The 18,515-nt window shown below is 38.5% G+C and overlaps 1 protein-coding gene across 1 annotated transcript in view; it reads right to left on the bottom strand.

Moving 5' to 3' along the window:
- Nucleotides 1–3,614: 3,614 nt before the first annotated feature.
- SLC25A36 (solute carrier family 25 member 36) overlaps nt 3,615–18,515 on the bottom strand; it is a 35,321-nt gene continuing 20,420 nt past the window's right edge. Inside the window, exons 5-7 of the mRNA XM_054206973.1 lie at nt 12,050–12,116; nt 9,078–9,367; nt 3,615–8,555 (exon numbers count right to left, since the gene is read on the bottom strand). Of these exons, the coding sequence (XP_054062948.1) occupies nt 8,362–8,555; nt 9,078–9,367; nt 12,050–12,116 (551 nt within the window). The 3' untranslated portion in view covers nt 3,615–8,361. The remainder of the gene's footprint in view (nt 8,556–9,077; nt 9,368–12,049; nt 12,117–18,515) is intronic.

Below are 18,515 nucleotides of genomic sequence, written 5' to 3' on the forward strand. Positions count from 1 at the left end.
AAGTCATTCAATCACTGCAAAGGCCAGGAAACATTTGTAGTCGCGGAGCAAGATAATACAAACTCCGTAAACTTTTACTGATAGCTGCATTTCAGAAGAGACAGAAGGGAAACAAATACCTCAAGGAATGACAGAATGAAAGCACCTGAGAACTATCATGAAAATTTACCAGCTTAGAAACAGACTCTGCTTGCCTGCCTTCAGCAGCCAGAGGAAAACAAGTTATTTGCACATCAGTAAGAGTTTTCTGTAGGAAACAGCACCTGTGGACAGTGAATGGAGTAATAAAAGGATACACGTCTTTGGCTGTTTCCAGAGGATGGAGAAGGAAATCCCAATTTCTTCCCCAGAAGACCTTGCTCCTGGATATGGCTGAAAACAGGGAATGCCTAGGGAAATCCATTGTGACTTCCCACAGAATTCCTTGCAGAATGTCTCACCTGTGGGAAGAGATTCACACTTACTGGGGTTTCTTAGTAAAAACAGAGTTGTTTTTTTCAGCATTTAATTCCTTTCTCTATCCAAAGGATAAACTAGAGAAACTGGGGAGAATTCGCTCTCGGGAGGTGTGCTTTCCCTTCAGTATCTGTACCCACAAGGCTCTCACCAATACTCGTTTTAGCCAAAGTCTATCCTGAGTGAATATTGAACAGTCCTATGAGAACTGATCTCTCTGAAGAGGAGGGCAACTGAGACCACAGAAACTTTTCTATTGGACGTTCTGCTGGAGATGTTGAGGAGTTGAGACAGCACAAAGCTAGATGCGGCCCTGAGAAGTATTCATACTATTACCTTCTCCATGGAAGAATCTAGCACAGCTAAATTGGGATAAAAACTCTGCAAAGTTGTACTTGGAGAGCTCTATTCCCTTTGGTAGTATTGCTGGCAAAGGGGACTTTTTACATCATTTTAAAAATGTTATACACGTAACCTCAGATCATGAAAACAAAAATAAAAATAAACCCAATCACATCGCCTTCTCGTTCCTTCTGGTCTATTTTTACATGTCTTCTTGTCATGGCAAGGACACTACTTACTCCTGCTCTGACTCAGATGTGTCGAAGTAACTTCCACATTTTTATGCTTTCCAGATAAATTCTTAACCTGTAACTTGGAAAGGACGGCTTCTCACCAACAAATTCCCAGTGACACCTTTACAACATCCCCTCTCACCCCCTATTCAAGATTCCCAAGTCCTTGCATAATGCAGCTACTTGCCCTCACTACATATACATGTCACCTTGGAAGTGCTAGATTGTTCTTCTCTACCTGTTGCTGCCACACTCCCTCTTTTTCCCTTTAGCCAAAGCCTAACCTGCATGAGCAGAGCATGATTTCATGGGAGTCTTGCTGGACCTCATGGATGTGGATGGCTGCTTTGAAAGAGCATGTGGCACGTTCATTGTCAGGTACCCCAAGTTAGCTCAGCCCAAGATTTGTACACACTTGCTGTTCATGCTTCCCTTTAGCATCCTGGAACTGTAAATATTTTTTTAAGAAAATAGGTGAGTAACAGTGATCATCGTTGAATAGACTGTACCTGTAATTTTTTTCTTCTTTCCTTTCCAACTGAGGAAGTGACACTCCCAGCCTATAGCAAAAATTCTCATTAGTATTTTGTAACCAATTGAATATGCATTTTGCACTGTTACTTAATCTTATTTTGCTAGTTAAAAGCAATCTGTTTTAAAAAATCATATTCAAAACTTCATTGTACTGCAAATTGTTTCAAATTGATCATCCACAAGTCATACTAATATAGCCCAAGTCTTTCTGCCAAAACCATTGACAGACATAGTAAATACAATACCAAGACCAGTTTATTGAAAAGTCTTCAGAGGTCATCAAGTACTCACAGGCTTCACCACCAGTCCAACAGCTCCTACTACAAACCAGTCTCTTAAGCTAAGATCTTACCCGTGTTGGAATAATCTAGAGATTTCCTTGTGGCTCTGCATCAGATAGTTCCACAAAAACCATATGGATTGGATCTCCTGAATTTACTTCATCTAAAATACAGATGATCACAAATAATCATCATCTTATTTTAACATCGACAATTCTTGCCTACTGTCCAGTTACCTTTGTGTCTATAACATACCTGACAGAAGAGGGATGTACTTAGAACTCTGCTTGCTACAGACACATGAGTTTCCTCATTTACTTGTTTTCCATTTTAAATACTGGCACTACATTACATAGTCTAATTATATAGTGACAGTCCTAAATTAACATAATCCTTGAAGTGTTTTCTGCCACACTTGCACATTGCCTACCTGTTTTCAGAATTTTGGATGGACAATCAAGTCTCAGAACAGATTGCTTTGAATTTTGTTTACACTCCAGACACAATAATTTCAATATTTACATCCTCAGTGCCATTACACAGAACCACAGAATGGAAGGGCTTGGATGGGACCTTCAGAGATCATCTAGTCCCACCCCCCTGCCAGAGCAGGGTCACCCAGAGCAGGCTGGACAGGAACACGTCCAGGGTTTGGAATGTCTCCAGAGACGGAGACTCCACAGCCTCTCTGGGCAGCCTGTGCCGGTGCTCTGCCACCCTCAAAGGAAAGAAGTTTTTCCTCAATTCATGGCCTTATGCTCTTGACGCCCGCCCTCTAGATATTGATAAGATTCCCTCTCAGTCTTCTCTTCTCCAGGCTGAAGAGACATGACCAAGTGTCTGCTGCAGGAGCAGGATTTGGAAAAGCTACTGACTTCTGAACAGCACAGTTAGGAGAGAAAACGCTTTCTTGGGTAGGAATCTACTCAGAATTAGCAGTAAATTTCACTATGTGGAGCTTGTCTTTGAAAGCTTCTATTTAACTTCACACAATTCTACCATTAACAAACATCTCTGCATTAATGAAAACAGCCTTAAGAGCATCCCTTGAAATATTCCATCTACAAACCCAGAAGCTCCTCCTCTCCAATATATCTTCCACAGTTCGATACATCATTTTGTTTGCATCAATTTGCTCGTGAGAACTAGATTTCTGTCCTGGCGTTTCCTGCCTTGGACAGGAGTTGAGCAAGATAATGATGTTCTGAGCCAGCACCAAGCACATGGGCTGGCAAGAGTGCATACAAGATGAGAGGAGTATTTGTCTTCCGAAGTACCTTTTTATTTTAGTGTTAAGTGCATTACCAAATTCAAAGGTTCGCTTTTGTCAAAGAGATCATTGTTAAACCTCACACGCTTTTAGGCTGCATCTATGTCAGACTACACCTCTGCATTAGTGCCAAGCCCTAAATCAATTAGGACTTTAAAGAGACCTTCATTCTACAGACATGCTTTTTGTCCAGGGCAAGCTTAATACAACCCCTCCAGCAAAAGGGGTTGTAAAGCAGCACGAGCGTCAAAACATCCCCAAACACTTAACCTGAGCTCTGCCCTGCCAATCTGCCTCTCTCCAAGAGTCAAAGTCAAAGATCAATTACAGACAATTACAATTATTCCAGTTAGAGGCATAATTTTGGATGTGTCAGGGATAAGCACACTGGTTGCCTGGACTGATTCCAGAAGACTGATGAACTCTAAACCTGCCTCACCTGGAAGCTAGAAAGTCTCAGAAGCAGAGCAAGGCAGGTCAATTCCCATCAACACAATAGAAAAGTCATCACAGATGTGCTGTTTTAATGCAAGTTTCCAAATAGCCAAAAGAATCAAATCAGAGTCATTAAACCCAGCTCCATAAGAAAGGCTGCAAAGGATTCAGTTTAGAACACATATTGAGAGTAAAACACTCAGCACACCACCCCACCCCAAAAATCTACATATATATTTGCAGAATGATTTCTGAGGAAGTTCTGACTTCAGATCAAATGCCTACTGTTGAGAGAAAGGTTATCTAATAATGTTTCAGATTCAAGGACTTGGTTATAACTGCACATGCAATTAAGTCTGAACATTTTAAGGAATTACTGCTCTTCATTTTTGTCCGCAGTGGTTCGTACTACCTGGCACTTTAAATGGACATGAATTTCCTGATCATTAGTTACTGAATCTCAGTTGACAGATAGTAATATATAGTTGTGAAAAAGGTAACAGTATTGAAATCCCAAGCGCAAGAACACATCTGACTACTTTAAGACATCCATGAACCACTCCAAAAAGAACATGTTATAGGTACAATACAGATACATTACTTTCAGCTACTATAAAATGACACAAGGTGAAGTGATTCACTGGGATCTCCTAATGAATTACTCATTTTTAATCTCAACTGTCCAGACACTGGTATATATCAATAATAAAATAAAAAAGGTTAAAAATAGTGTACATTTTAGCACAGAAGGCAACATTTGAATGAATAGAAGCACATCATTTTAATTTTCTTTGAAATGTAAAGCAATCCAAACAAAAAAAGTCAGCTTTTACAGAGTAAATGCACATAATTTACAGCCAACTACATGTATGTAAGAATAATAGCAAACCTCACATGAACACTGAAATATTCTCAAACTGCCATTTGTGAGCGTTTAGCTATGACTCTGAGGGCATAATTATGTTCACATATGCAGGGTAGGCAGACTCTCTTAAATAGAAGAACTGAAAACTTAACTGAGTCTTAACAGACAGAAAGTTGAAAAAAAAAAATAGCAGTACATTTACCTAGGCACACTTCAGTGTTCAGCTTGTTTTCCAAATTTAAACAGTTTAAACAGGAAGCAACATTTACAGAGGCTCTCCAATCTTTTGTCTCTGGAAGCATTCTTTTAAAAATGCTACAGTCTGAGGAATGTTACAAATGTCATTATAAGAACAAAAACAGAATAGCAGAAACTGTCATTAACAAACATCTCAATCAGAAAGCAAATATACGGAGTGCGTTATGTAAACAGGGAACTAGACACATACAATGTCGATATACAAGTGGACAGGCTGATGTTTCAGTTACAATTAAATCAAAAAACCTCCATAAATCCCTCGTGTAAACCTACTTGAAACAACACAGGCTAGCAGATCAGAAATCCCGACAGAACCAGCAGATCCACCTGTCAGCCTGAAGGCTGGGCTCAGCCCTCGGCAACGCGCAACTCGCCTCTTCCCACGCGGCTCTGCAGGGACCGGAGGGGTAACATGGGGGCTGTGAAGTGTGACGGCATTCGCTGAAGTCTGTTTTTTGACGGCTTTCCAAACTCAGGCCGCTTTTGCCATGTCCCCCCGGAATGGCACGGGCACTCGGTGGCAACCAGGGCACTGTGAGACACCAAGCTGGCCAGGCCCCGGCAGAGGAGCCCCTTGCCCGTGGTGAATGCGTGCTCCAGTGCCATCTTTTGACCGGTTCAGCAAACTGCAGCGTTTCCCAAATCTAACTGGTTGCCAAGTCAAAACTAACATCTTGCAATAACATTTGAGCCTCATCGAGGCAGGGGAAATACGTGGAAACTAATTACTGAGAGTTTTTCAGACATCCTTCGTCCCTAGCACAGAGAAGTGTGACATAAATACATTACATTGAATTATAAATCAAGATGACCATTTAAATTACAAGGAAGTTTAAATGCACTCCTTTCAGTTCTGTAGTTAAGGATATTACTGAATGTAGCATCTTCTTATTCCCTTTGAGTTTTTATAATAAATATCATGAAAACTACATAAATAATTTAAAGATCTTTGGGAAATATTTCAGAGGTAACTTTGTATGTACTAGTAGTTTAAAAATAACACAAAATCCCAAGAAACTCTGGATTTATGTTTTGTTATGTAAAAGCAAGCCAAAAAGATCACCCCTGAAGTTTAAAACATTGCTTAAACGCCCATTAAAAAGGTGGAATACTAAGCTGATTGTCTATTTTTAGCTGTTGTCTCTTATGTTCAATTGTCCTCATCAACCTTTTTGTACTTAGCAACTCCAGGGGGTCTGTTCTCACCCAGACAAGGCACGCACATGGCACCCAGTGAATTAATGGGAGATGAACATGTAATCAAGGGAGAACGTATCCAATAAACAGAGAGCAACTCTCATGAAGTCTAGGTTAATCTGAGTGTTAACTGTATTCATGAACTCCTAAACTGAATATTGCCTTTGCCAATTTAAGTTTTGGCTATGACTGAATAATCTGGATAGCCTGAAGAGTAATCCACTTCCTACAGAACAAAAAATTACCATCAGTAGCTATTCCTGCACTTAGTTATCCCAACAGCAGCATCACAGCAAGACTTCAGTCAGTCACGAGTGCTCCAGATTTTTCCTAGGAAGATAACTAGAAAAAGCCCACTACAGCACACATTTAATCACTCCTCTTACTTGTTTAAAACAATCAAGTTCACCTTTGCAGGCACACCACAGACCATGCTCTCTGTCTTTAAAAAGGTAAGATAACATTTTCCAAAGAGAAGGAAGTTAATACAGCCAAGCCTCCATTGCAAGGTCGCTGTACATGCTATAGGTCGCTTTTAGAAGTATCAGCAACTAGTAGAGCAAGTTACATGAAGTACTCCAATACTTTGACACCATGTGGAGAATATGACAAGGGTCAAAACAAAGGAAAGAAAATGAGAAAAGCCCAGACTGATTGTTCTGCAAGCTTCAAGCTTTTACATACAGCCCACAGAACTACCACAACAGAGATGCCATAGATCTACAGCATAAAATGTTTTATCCTGCGCTGCTCACATAGAAATCAAACTACCTGCCTTGTGTAAAAGCAAACTGCATGTTTTGAACATAGTTTGATTTCAGATAAGAGGAAGAAAAAAAAGTCACAAGCCATAAGAAGGCCACAAAGTGCATACATTCATAAAATAAAGCCATTGCACACAATGCAGTTTAAGTGAACCAAAGTACCACACTGGAAGAGTTGATAGCACAGTTCTGTCCACACCAGTGTAGCAGCATTTGTAGGTAGAAAGCTATTGCCCCAAATTTATAATGATCATATTCCTCATAAGGATCATGGATGCAGACTAAGAAGTTCTCAAGGTGCAGATAAGATTTGTTTGCAAAGCTGTACAAGTTCTAACATTAAACTTGTTATTTTGACAATCGAACTGTATGTTTTGGAAAACCCTGTAAATTATGACAGAATAAACTAGCTAAACCTTGGTGCTGAATGCAATTGTTTTGCAATTGGCTTACAGAACAACAAAAACAGTATCTGAATATTCAGACAATTTGGAGGACAAGGTTATACTGTCAGCTGCAGTTCTGTACATGGGCTCAAGTTGGAAGAAGTGATACAGCAATTATCAAGGGGAATGCTTACAAGAAAATCTCAATTACGATTTTCTCCATCATTCTGCACAGAGGCTGTCTGCAGTGAAAAAATCTTTCACAACTTCTACAGTTTTCTGCTTTCTGGTTGCCTTAACCGTGGCGATATGTGTTCTTCCCCTGCACTCCCATACAGATACTGCTAATACAAGTCAGGCTTTGGCAGACATTTTAGGACAATACAGCTTGTTCTTAGGTAGCATGAAACTATTTGAGTGAATCCTGTCTTCACAAATGGCAGGCTGGACTAGTTGAGATTTCTCAACACATCAAGAAACCTTTAAAAGGCCATGAAGTAGCATTCAGCAAGTTCTTCCTTAGCTGTGCGAGTGACCTGAAGGCTGGCAAGGAAAACCGATGATATAGCAGAATGTTTTATAGGTCTCTCTCTTGCCTAAGAAAGGAAAAGTTCCAGAAAAGAAAAAAAGATGATGCAGCAGAACTAGAAATCCACATACACCAATATCAAGAGATTGATAACCTGAAGAGTTCAACAATCAGATCCTCTCTAACTAACCTACAACACTGCTCAAACTTCAAAGAAAACAAGTATCACCTTTTTAGTGAAGAAATAACTCTGTTCTGGGTCCCTGCGCCATATTTTGTCTTGAGGTAGCAACATGGAAACCTCTATACACTGACTACTACCTCAAGTCTCTATGAGCCTTCAGAGCAACTGAATGGAAGTTTTGGGTATGGAAGTACTGTCTTCCCCATTCTTCAGGTTACTGTGCAGTAAAACAGAACAAAAAGGATGTAGTTGAGAGCAACAACTAAGAGAGGTGAATAAGGCTGCCCAAGAATGTAGTTATGCCCCCTCCCTCACCCATCAGGTCTCTGAAAATGACTGAATGGTCTTGTCTAGATCAATAGATGAAAAGGAAAGTAACAATTTTGAATTAAGAGATGGATAAAGGCATTCCCTAAGGGGCAGTTCCCATTTGTCACATTGCCAGGAGACCACACACAATAAGGCAGCAAAATTATTCATGGTTGCCCACAATCAACCTTCTGTTTTGTCCATAGCTGCATGTTCCTCATGTAACTTTCCTTTTGCCCACCACATTGGCACTGACATTCAGTGGTCCACTCCAGTCTTTCAATCTTCCACCTTCTTCTAGGAAGCCTTGTCACGCTGCTATCCATCGAGCAAGTAGACTACCACTTCATAGGTTGACATCATGATAGCTGTGTTTGGAATCTGTCTGATCAGATGTGTAGTTAAACCTCGGTAGAGGGACCCATACCCTTCTTCTCGCACAAGCAAAGATAATGTCTGGAAGAAAGATCTGTATTTTGTTCCCTCTTCTCTTAGTCTTGTTCGTACAACCTCTGCACAAAGAAAACCAGATGTGGTTATGTTCACCACTTTCCATTATCTTTCTATTTATCTTAGTGATTTTACATTACATTAATGAAATACTCAATCCATTAACACACTGAATGAATACACAACTACTTTACACAGAAATTACATGCTACTGAAAACCAAACTAGACAGACTGTTTTCCTAAACGGGGGACAAGAACTTGCTGGCAAATTATGTGAAATTGCTGAGTATATAGAGAGATTCCAAGTGAATAAAGACTTTCTCCTTAAGTACTTTGGGCCATACTCCGGCAAATCCTTTGGAAAAATAAACATTACCTAGGAAGAACCCATGCTAGATATCCACTTAAAAATACTTCCATTTACGAATACTATACTCACATTGACTTGCTGAATCTAATGCGAAAAGCTTTAGACAAAGAAATAGTTCTTGAGCAAGCAAGCCAAAGTTTGCTACAAATATCACCAAAAAGCCTCCCTTTGATCAGTTTGACTCAGGCTGTCAGCCGTACGTGCCCCACTTACCATGGGGATATGCTATGGATGTTGCACAAGTTTTAGAAGTGGCAGCAGCCATCATCATTCCAACAAAGTCCGAAGCTTCTTTTGCCGATTCATCCTCACTGTCCATGGCAGAAGCAGTCTTATACTCCAGTAGTTTCCTCTTGATACTCTCATAAATAACAAAGTGAATTACAGTCTCAGATATGCCTGCGTAGGATGCCGACATTCCTCTGTAAAAGCCTTTAATACCATCTGATCGATAAACTTTTCGGACACATTCAAAAGCACTCATTCGCTTTTCTCCACGATTCCTAAAAAGGAGAGAGCAAGACAGACATGAAGCTGGTGCAACCTGAGACAGGAAAATAATTAAACTGTTTTGTTTGAGTGACAAGAGGACTCAGGAAACATCTCTCACTGATGCTGACGGGTTCCAATTCAGATACATTTAAGAACACACAACCTGAAGTGAAAGTCTCAAAGGCCTTCGGCACTGAACACAGGTAAAGCCTTACACTGAATCCAAGCCAAACTTCATACGGTGACTACAGAAAAAGCATCACGTAGACAAGCTGAACAGCTCTAGGACTGCCCAAGTCTTACAGAATAAAGGACTAAATTGCTTGAAAAGACACTCCTAAATGAACTGTAAATGTCAATGACCCACGAAAAATGAACATTTTGTTCTGCATAATGAGTGGACTTTCCCTAAGTTTTGCTTCAAACAGCTCCACAGCATGGCAATTTCCCATCCTGTTCCAGAAGTGCAGGTCTTGCAGTACAGCTCAAACTAAATGATTCTATGGCTATAAGGTGTATGAACTTGAAAGCCGTGGCTAAGAGTTCAAACAGCAGGCCTCACAGCAATCAGCAAACAACAAGGATATCCAGAGGAAGCATACCAACCAATACAACACTGGTAGCTTTTATTTGACTCCATTAAGACACTGCTGATGTCAAGGAAAATGCTCATTAGACAGACTATATCAACCAATATTTGGTAAACAAAATCTTATTCCCAAAGCTAAAGCTTGCTTACTGAACTGATTTGTGAACACTGAAATACTTAGCATACCGTACACAGCTATGCAAAACCATCATGAAACTGAATAAAATATGCTTAATTGCAGCAGCAAGCGCAGACACTTGAAGCATATGGATTCTGCCAGCAGAGGTCTCCCGAGTGAGCAAGTCACACAATAAAACAGCAAAAAACCTTGTAAGAAGTTACAGTAACTCATACGGACACTGACAAAGCAAGACAGCCAGTGGCAGTAGCTATTATGCAAGTAGAATGAGGCATCACTAGATGCAGAATTTAAGTCCTGATGGTTTGAACCTGCAGCGTCAGACAGCAATGAAATAAGGTACCAAGCGCAATTAAGAGAAAGAGTGGGCACACATAGCTGCAAATCAGATCTTGAATAAGCTAGGTGGTAGATGCTGCAGAGAACTGCGGGGCTGGTGCTGATCTGCTGACAAGCAAAAGAAAAGAGTCAAGAACAACTGGTGAGAATAACAGTTGGACCTACAGCTGCCAGCTCCAGGGGCACCCCAATCCCCAGGTCCCTGGTACACCTGGATGGGTGCACTGACACAGACTGCTCTAAGAGCTTGTTCTTCTGATGCGCAAGATGCATAACCTTGTTGTGAAGGCCAAAGCAATGTCACTTTGGAAACAAAAAAAATGCCTTCTCCAGCTCTTACTGGGATCAGTGAGATTTTTGAGAACTTCAACAGAAACAAGATCAAGCCAGGACAATGCCACCCAACAAGTGTTTTTATTTCCCTAATAACAGCAACTGAATTAGAAGAGCTGAGAATACAGCATGTGCTAGATTAGCCCATGTAATTGTAGTGTCCTACACAAAGACAGAAGGTACTTCCTTCTTCAGGTCTCCCACATGAACTGTGTGCTTGATACAATGTACAGAAATAACGTGCACAAGCAATCCATAGTTTTCTCTAATTTCCTTAAAGCCCTATTATTTAAGCAATTTAACTGATTAATCAGTAAAAAAACAAGTAGAGGCACAAGATGCCATCAGGTTGCATGTAGCACCAAAACCCCCTTGGAATTAGCCATGGAATTATCATGGCAATCATATGGTGGCATTACAAAAAAATCTCACAGTAAAGCTAGTTCTGGAATACATTTACTGTGGTCACCTTGCAGCTGACAATATACCTGCTAAGAGGAAAAAAGCTAATATGCACTTAATACAGAAAGCCCAACAGCTCTCCAAAATAGGAATATGTGGCTCATTAATGTATTTAGGATGGCTGAAGAAAGAATTTCATATCGCATGCTAAGTTTTAAATAAGAAAGTCTACAAAATGAACAAGACAGTTGCACTGAGAGACTTGCATCATATCGGTCTCTCCCTAGAGTTTTAAATAGATGGGAATATAGTCTTTCTTCCTCCTTATTTGCATAAAAATTTACTTCTTTACAAGTTTTGTAATAAACAGTTTCTGTAATCAATTCTGTAATAAGTCTAAACAACTATTGACTATCTCACATTAGAACAATTCCTGTGTTTGGATCCACGAAAGCAGCCTTCCCCTTTTTATAGTAGGCTAGAGCTCATTCTACGCAAAAAATGAAAACCAGGATGTTTCAGGCATTTTTCTAAACTTGTGCTAAAATACTTAAATCCTCATTTCAGGGATGTTTAGCTCAACAGCTAAAAACAGAGAGAATGTATTACTGAAGGAAAATGTAAGCACATTTTTGGTAGAACATTATTTTAATGAGGCTGTAACCTTGTAATTAATTCCAAATTCGCTAGCCAGTCTACTACAGTGCCTCAAGAGTGCCTCAGAACAGAGATTAAAATAGAGAAAAATGATAGTGTAATTTGAAATCTTGGATATTTAAAGGATCATTCCATTTCGGGATGCAGAACAGATTCACAACACTTAAGTGAAGTCTTATCACAGCAGTGAGATTTCCCATTGTCACTAGTAGATTCTCTTATTGAGATTCTTACCTTGCATCAAGCTGCAATCGTGTCTTTACTAGCCAAATGGGATTAGTTGTTGTGATCGCAGTAAAACCTAAAATATTTAAAAAGAAAAGTTAGATGTCATAGTATCATAAGAGCAACTGCATCTAAGTTCAAAATGCACACAGTAAGGTACAATGGATGCAAAAACTCGGACTATACTGAATTTTAGAAAGTACCCATTGAAGCTCTTTACTGATATTTTACAAATCCATACAGCCAATAAACATTTAGCTTATTTTTTAATTTTACATTGAGTAAGTTTGATTCTTAGCAAGAGACGCCCCATGTGAAATCAGCCCAATTGTGTACATTTCTCAGCCTATCTAATCATACCAACCCTGTTTTGACACCATAAAACAGCAAAGCTAGCTAGACTAGTATTAGCCAATTTAGAAAACATGTCAATAAGAACACATTACAGATACAGCTATAGCAATTTGAGATGGTATAAAACATTGTGTCAATTTAATTTGCTACCTGAAATACAATCCGAGTTTAAAAGCATGCAGACTGAATAAATACTTTTGGTGCAGTTAAAAGGCATGTGTTACTGTAAGTTAAGAGACCTTTTAATACTGAACTATGAAGAGCAGTTAAATTTGAGCACTAATGTTTTATTTAGTATTCAAAGCAGAGATTGTTGGTTGGCCCAGGAATACTTTTACAAGGATATGAGTGTTTAAGTTGTTAAAGTAAATAGTATGACTTCTAACTATCCAGACAGACAGCAACTATTCGGGCTTGCATAAGGGTTAAAGCTTTGATTTTCAGTCCACTAAAGAAAAAGAAAGAAAAAGAGAAAAGGAAACAAATAAAAAAAATAAAGAAAAGAAGTAAGAATCACTCTTACTTCTGCACAACCGTGGAGAGAAAGAGAGCAGAGTGAAAGGCAGCTCTGAAAAAAAAATCAAATAAAAAAAACCATCTAGAGTTGTAATACCACACGTGCACCATTAATGAGGTGACAAGTCTGCAGGAGAAAAAAGGAAAAGGAAAGAGCTGGAACATGGCCAGGCAAGAGATGATAAATTTAGACACTTGCTTTCTAAGTGACACACATTACTCATCTGTCTCTACAAAGACATGCTGCCCTCCTGCAGGGGAATGGACTGGGGTTGTGGGAAAGCAACAAGGAGTTATCTTGTTCAGTGCATATCTGGTGCACAATACTTATACAACAAACAGGCTATCGATAAGCTTGTTTATGGAGATCATTAACAGCTTACATAAATATATGTCTTTAGCAGAACGGCTTGCATACGTGTTACTTCTGTTCAATCACAATCTAGCTTTACATTGCACACAAATGACTGCAATACTCGGAGAAATGCCAGGGGATCTTAACTGTTTTAAGGTTTCTTTACCTCCCACCCCAAATCTTAAATAGGTCATTAGGATTTTCAGTTACAGTTCTAAAGACACGCTATGAGGTTTAGCGGCTACTAAGATTTAGCTATATTTCTGTGCCAGAATAGCAAAACCACATTAGGGATTTCAGTTTAATCTTTTGATTAAATAGATTTTTAAACTGACTCAAACCTCTTAACTAAATAACTTCCTATGAATTCATTGGGTTAATAATAAAGGTTTGGATTTGGCTTTTTTTTTTTCCCCTGATACATTACTTACTTTTCTATGCCTAGGTATGTATATGTCCTTCATATGATGGAGTGAAATCCTAACAAGCCAAAAGCATCTTTTATGTGCATTTTATGTAGGCAAACAATTATGTAAAAACTCAAAGCATGAGGGAACTAGTCTGCCATAACAAGGCACAGAATGTTTTTAAAACATATTGCACCTGCAAAAGAAGGTTCTGCAGTTCAACTAGCCAGAGCCCTTCTGACCTGTCATTTAATGCCATAGGGACTCCACTGATCCAGCAGCACTTCACCCTGGGTTGAACTGAACTGAAAGGAAGCACTGTTCTTGCATTTTTTTTTTATTTCTTTATACTAGCATTAAGAAAGTTTTAATTTTGTTTTACTCCAAAACAGAATCTTTCCATATCTATAGTGCAGTCAAGGGCACTAGAAATACACAGGACTGCAAAGGCTTTTCAATAAGATGGGGAAAAATATCTAGCTTCCCCTATCAACACATTTTCCAGGAAAGACGTGTCTCTAGAAAACAAAACAAAATTAGCTCTTAAGTCTCTACTAGTTCTTAATTAAAAGTGAACAAGACAAAAAAAAAGTCTTTTGCACTCCCATTTAATGACATGATTTGGAATTTTCTTACTGCTAGACTATATGTTAGTGTTATCTGCTCAGCCCTTTCTTCTTCTTTTTCAAACCCCACAAAAAATGGTCTCTCTAGATCCTAACCCTGGAACAGGAAGGCAGTATCTGCCCCAAGCAGCAGCCTGATACTTCTCGGCAGGCTGGGAAGAGTATATTGGAAATTGGCGGTGAAGCATGGCTGGCACAGGATGCGACTTACTCTGAACTTGCACTCCCTGGGTTGCTCTAAATATGACTTAAGCATCACACCCCTGCTGGCAGGATCAGACACTTAGCAGCAGAGCCAATTTTTTTCCCTAGGGCTGCCGTAAGCCTAAATAGCATGACAGTTCAAGCCAAAGCTTTCAAATCAAAGAGCCTTCAATAATTCAGGTTTCAGGATGAAGCAACAGCTCAATTCTTACAGGCAGTGTAAATACCGCCAGTAGAAGAAGAAAAATAAATTAAAAGTTGAGTGATGCTAACACCCAAAGAAAGCACTGCAAAACATGAAACATCCAGAATTTTGGGATCTTTGATAAGATAAGCTTTTCTTTGTAAATACAGAAAAACTGTAGCAAAAGTACTGGTTAAACAAATAAAGGTGGGGGGCTTTCAACAGCTACTACGAAGTGCTACCAATTGTATAAATTGTTTCCTTTTTCTTTTTTTTTTTTTTCCTTTTTAGAAGTCTCAGTGAACTTTATAATGCTTTACAATGCTCAATGTGTTGTATCCTCAAGAAAGATTAAGATTACAGATTCATTAGAAGTATAGATCAATATGGCAATACCAGAAATTCCTGTACTTTTCTATGTTTCATTTTATTCTATGAAATTGTATCCCAGTTTCAGATGGAAAGAATTATCTCAATCTACTTTTTGAGCTGTATCAGCTACTGACAGGTAAGATCCCAGGTATTCCTATTATGCATCACATTTCAAAGGTTAGGGGTTTTTTTAATCTATAAGAAAATGTAATTGATACAGACACATGGGAATATGAAATGTTGAATTAAAATCCAAAGTAGTAAAATAAAAACAAACCGAAAGAGAAAACAAAAGAGACAGAAAGGAGATTGTATACATATTAAAAAAAAGAAAAGAGGTCATTGAAATAATGTGACAACACAGAATATCGGCTGCAGCACTTTAAAGGCAGCTCTGGGACACTGAAAAAAAAGATAAAAGGCCTTGTTGAACCCAGTAGGGACATTCAATTAGCCAGAGCTAAGTAAAGTAGCAGCTATCAGTGAAAGGCATTTGCCACCTTTCCCTGAACTGCACAGAAAAAAATAACTCTTAACTGAGTTAAGAAGTGATGTCTTTGCACAATGCACATCATTTGAGTTCAAGATAAAGAAAGTGAATTCCCCTTATTTTGTTTATTTAATAGATATTACAAACCCAATGTGTGGTTCTTACACTAGAGGCTGCAAGAGACGCTCAGTTCAGTACTCACGAGGTTTAAGTTAGTCCATATTTCTGCAGGAAGTGACCTGCGGATGGGGAGCATGAGATGACACGATCTCACTCTTTTCACGGGAGAAATGTACAGTAAATGCCTAAAATAGACACAGGCTTTTCTGTATCATAACAACAAGCAGTGACCTCAACAGACACATGTGTACAAATCGAATCCCACTGGAAGGATTTGTGAATTAGTTATTGTGAGATCTAACTGTTTTCAGGTAAAAGTTTAGGAAAAAAAGAAAGAAAAATAATCAGAACAGGCCACAGATATTAAAATAGTTGTGTAAAATACACTGAGTACTGAAATTTCTGCTCATTTGCAGCAGTTCAATTTTTTAATCTCCAAATACTTACCTATATATCAAATTTACAAGTGAACCCTCCTTATTCCCCATTCCCTCCCCAAATATAATTCAGAAAAGCTAGCCATGTCTTAACACTGAAAAAGATAGATGCCTTATGAAATCAAACTTTCTAATATCAGTAACCAATGAACTATATATGGATTTTATTTTGTATTAAGTAACTGGGTACATACTACTAAAAACTTACAAGAGTATGGTACCTCTGTAAGTAAAAAAAAAATGTGGTCCCAATTTTTTTTTTTTAAATAAAAATGTCTACACTTGGGTTGGTTTGCCAGTAGAGTTACAGAAAGAACAGCAATAGTATACAAGGCAAAGTAGTTTTGCAGCCATGTTGTCCAAATGAGGCTATGAATCATCAAACAGGCAAATCAGAAAGCCATACAGGAATCAAATATTTCATTCAGTTCTCCACAGAAGGTTTTATTCTCCATTGTGGCAAAAGAGATTGATTAAGTGCAATGAGAAGGCAGAGCTTATAACAAATCTGAGAATTTTGCCTAACTGTGGAATGTACAGAGATAAACTATCTTCACACATGCAAACATTCTCCTTGTAGTATGCTTCAGATATATTCACTGTCCAAGTTTGCAAAAAGAGAATCATGTGATATGCCAAGTAGTAAGCAAAAAAGATTGCCAAGTATTTCTTCATGTCAATATACAGATATTTTATGTACGACGGTGACGTGAATTGTGGGAGGCTAGCACACAGCGAGAGAAAAATATTGATTTCTAATTGCATAAGGCATCAGTTACTAACATGTAGCATAATTCATCCTCCTTGGGATAAAACAAACTTACTAAAAGAATCTTAACAAACCCAAAAACACACGTTTTATCTCAAGAAGGAAGAATCAGGCCTAAAACCAAACAGAAATGCTTAAAATGCCATACCTCAGATTCTTGCTCCCAAAAGTGCCATGTGCATAAAATAATCCTCATTTAACAATGACATCAGCCTAGCCTGAGATACTTTTGTACTAACATGTGATACAAGTAAACAGTATTTAAAGTGACTGAAGTTCACTACTTACACTACTTTCATATAGCAGTAAGTTAGATTTTTTAATTGTATTTTTGCATCATTATCATATTTTGCAACCTACAGGAAAAGTTTTGTAAGTGCAAACACCACCTCATGCTCATTAGGTATTAGAAACCTTTATGTAACAGAAAGGTCAAATCCAAACAAAAAAAATCCCTCATTTAAGACTGAGTTACTCAATTCCTTACTGAAACCATTGGCAGCTGCAAAAGAAAAAACCAATACTGATTATTTTTGCTAATTAGTAGAAGTGTTTATCCACCTCGCCAATTTTGAAATCTTACGTTCCAAAGCAAATATTATGGTGATCTTCTATGTTAACCTGTAAGTCAACCAATTAAGAGCTCACATTCAATCTTGTCCCTGTTATTTTGCCATTTCCTTAAGTTGATTTGCATCATATAGCAATACAAACCTTGCAGGTAAAACTGTTAATAGCTGGTTTAAGTGCATTTTCTGAAATATATTAGAATTACAAAAACATGGTTAGCATGTTCCCAAGAAAGCACTGTTAATTTTAGCTACAGTCCTTTACATATAAATCAGAATACCGCCAGTAATGAGTACCAAGAAATTGTTTGTCAAAGAACCTTCTTTCAAAGCTCTTCCAGAGAATGTCTGTAGTAGACAGTGCCAAGCCATTTCAAGAGAAAGAAAGTTGTGACCTGTAGTGTGAACCTGCCCTGGGCATTCAGTTTCACCAGCTATCTGGTTTAGGAATACAACTGCAGAACTAGGTAAGTGTGACGGAGATAACAACCACAAAAAGTGCTCGGTATTAAAGCTGGTACACAAATGTAAGAAGGTCAGACAGCAATTAAGGCTCAAATACATTTACCCCAGTCTCCTACAGTCAAAATTACAAATGCATAATACCAACCTTCTGGAAGGGAAGCAAGTCAATAAGCAGATACAGAACTCTGACAAACTACAGTCTGTGTCTGCAAGCACTTGGGAAAAGTCACTACAGTGTATCTCCATAAATGTTCTTTTCATTATGGAATGAGGGCAGTAACTTCCAAAGATAAGGAACACTCTCAACCTTTGTCTGCAGCGTTGCATGAGTTACACAAGTTGTCTTCAATTGAGGATAGATTTGGTTCTATCACCCGTACTTCCCCCTCCCCCCCAATTTAAGGACATGTTTTATCCCCTTGACAAAATGCTGAAGACAAGAAAAATTAATTACTTAATTAGGGTTTCTGGAGCAATTAACTGATTAGGATAAAGTTTTCATGAAATCCCCTTCCATCTCATTCCCCATGCTGTTCACCTACAAACAAAACACACATTTCCAGGTGATAAAAAAATACTGTATCAGCCAAGTAGCTTATTTGCCCAT

The sequence above is a fragment of the Rissa tridactyla genome, chromosome 6 (assembly GCF_028500815.1).
Source record: "Rissa tridactyla isolate bRisTri1 chromosome 6, bRisTri1.patW.cur.20221130, whole genome shotgun sequence".
Classification (NCBI taxonomy): Eukaryota; Metazoa; Chordata; class Aves; order Charadriiformes; family Laridae; genus Rissa; species Rissa tridactyla.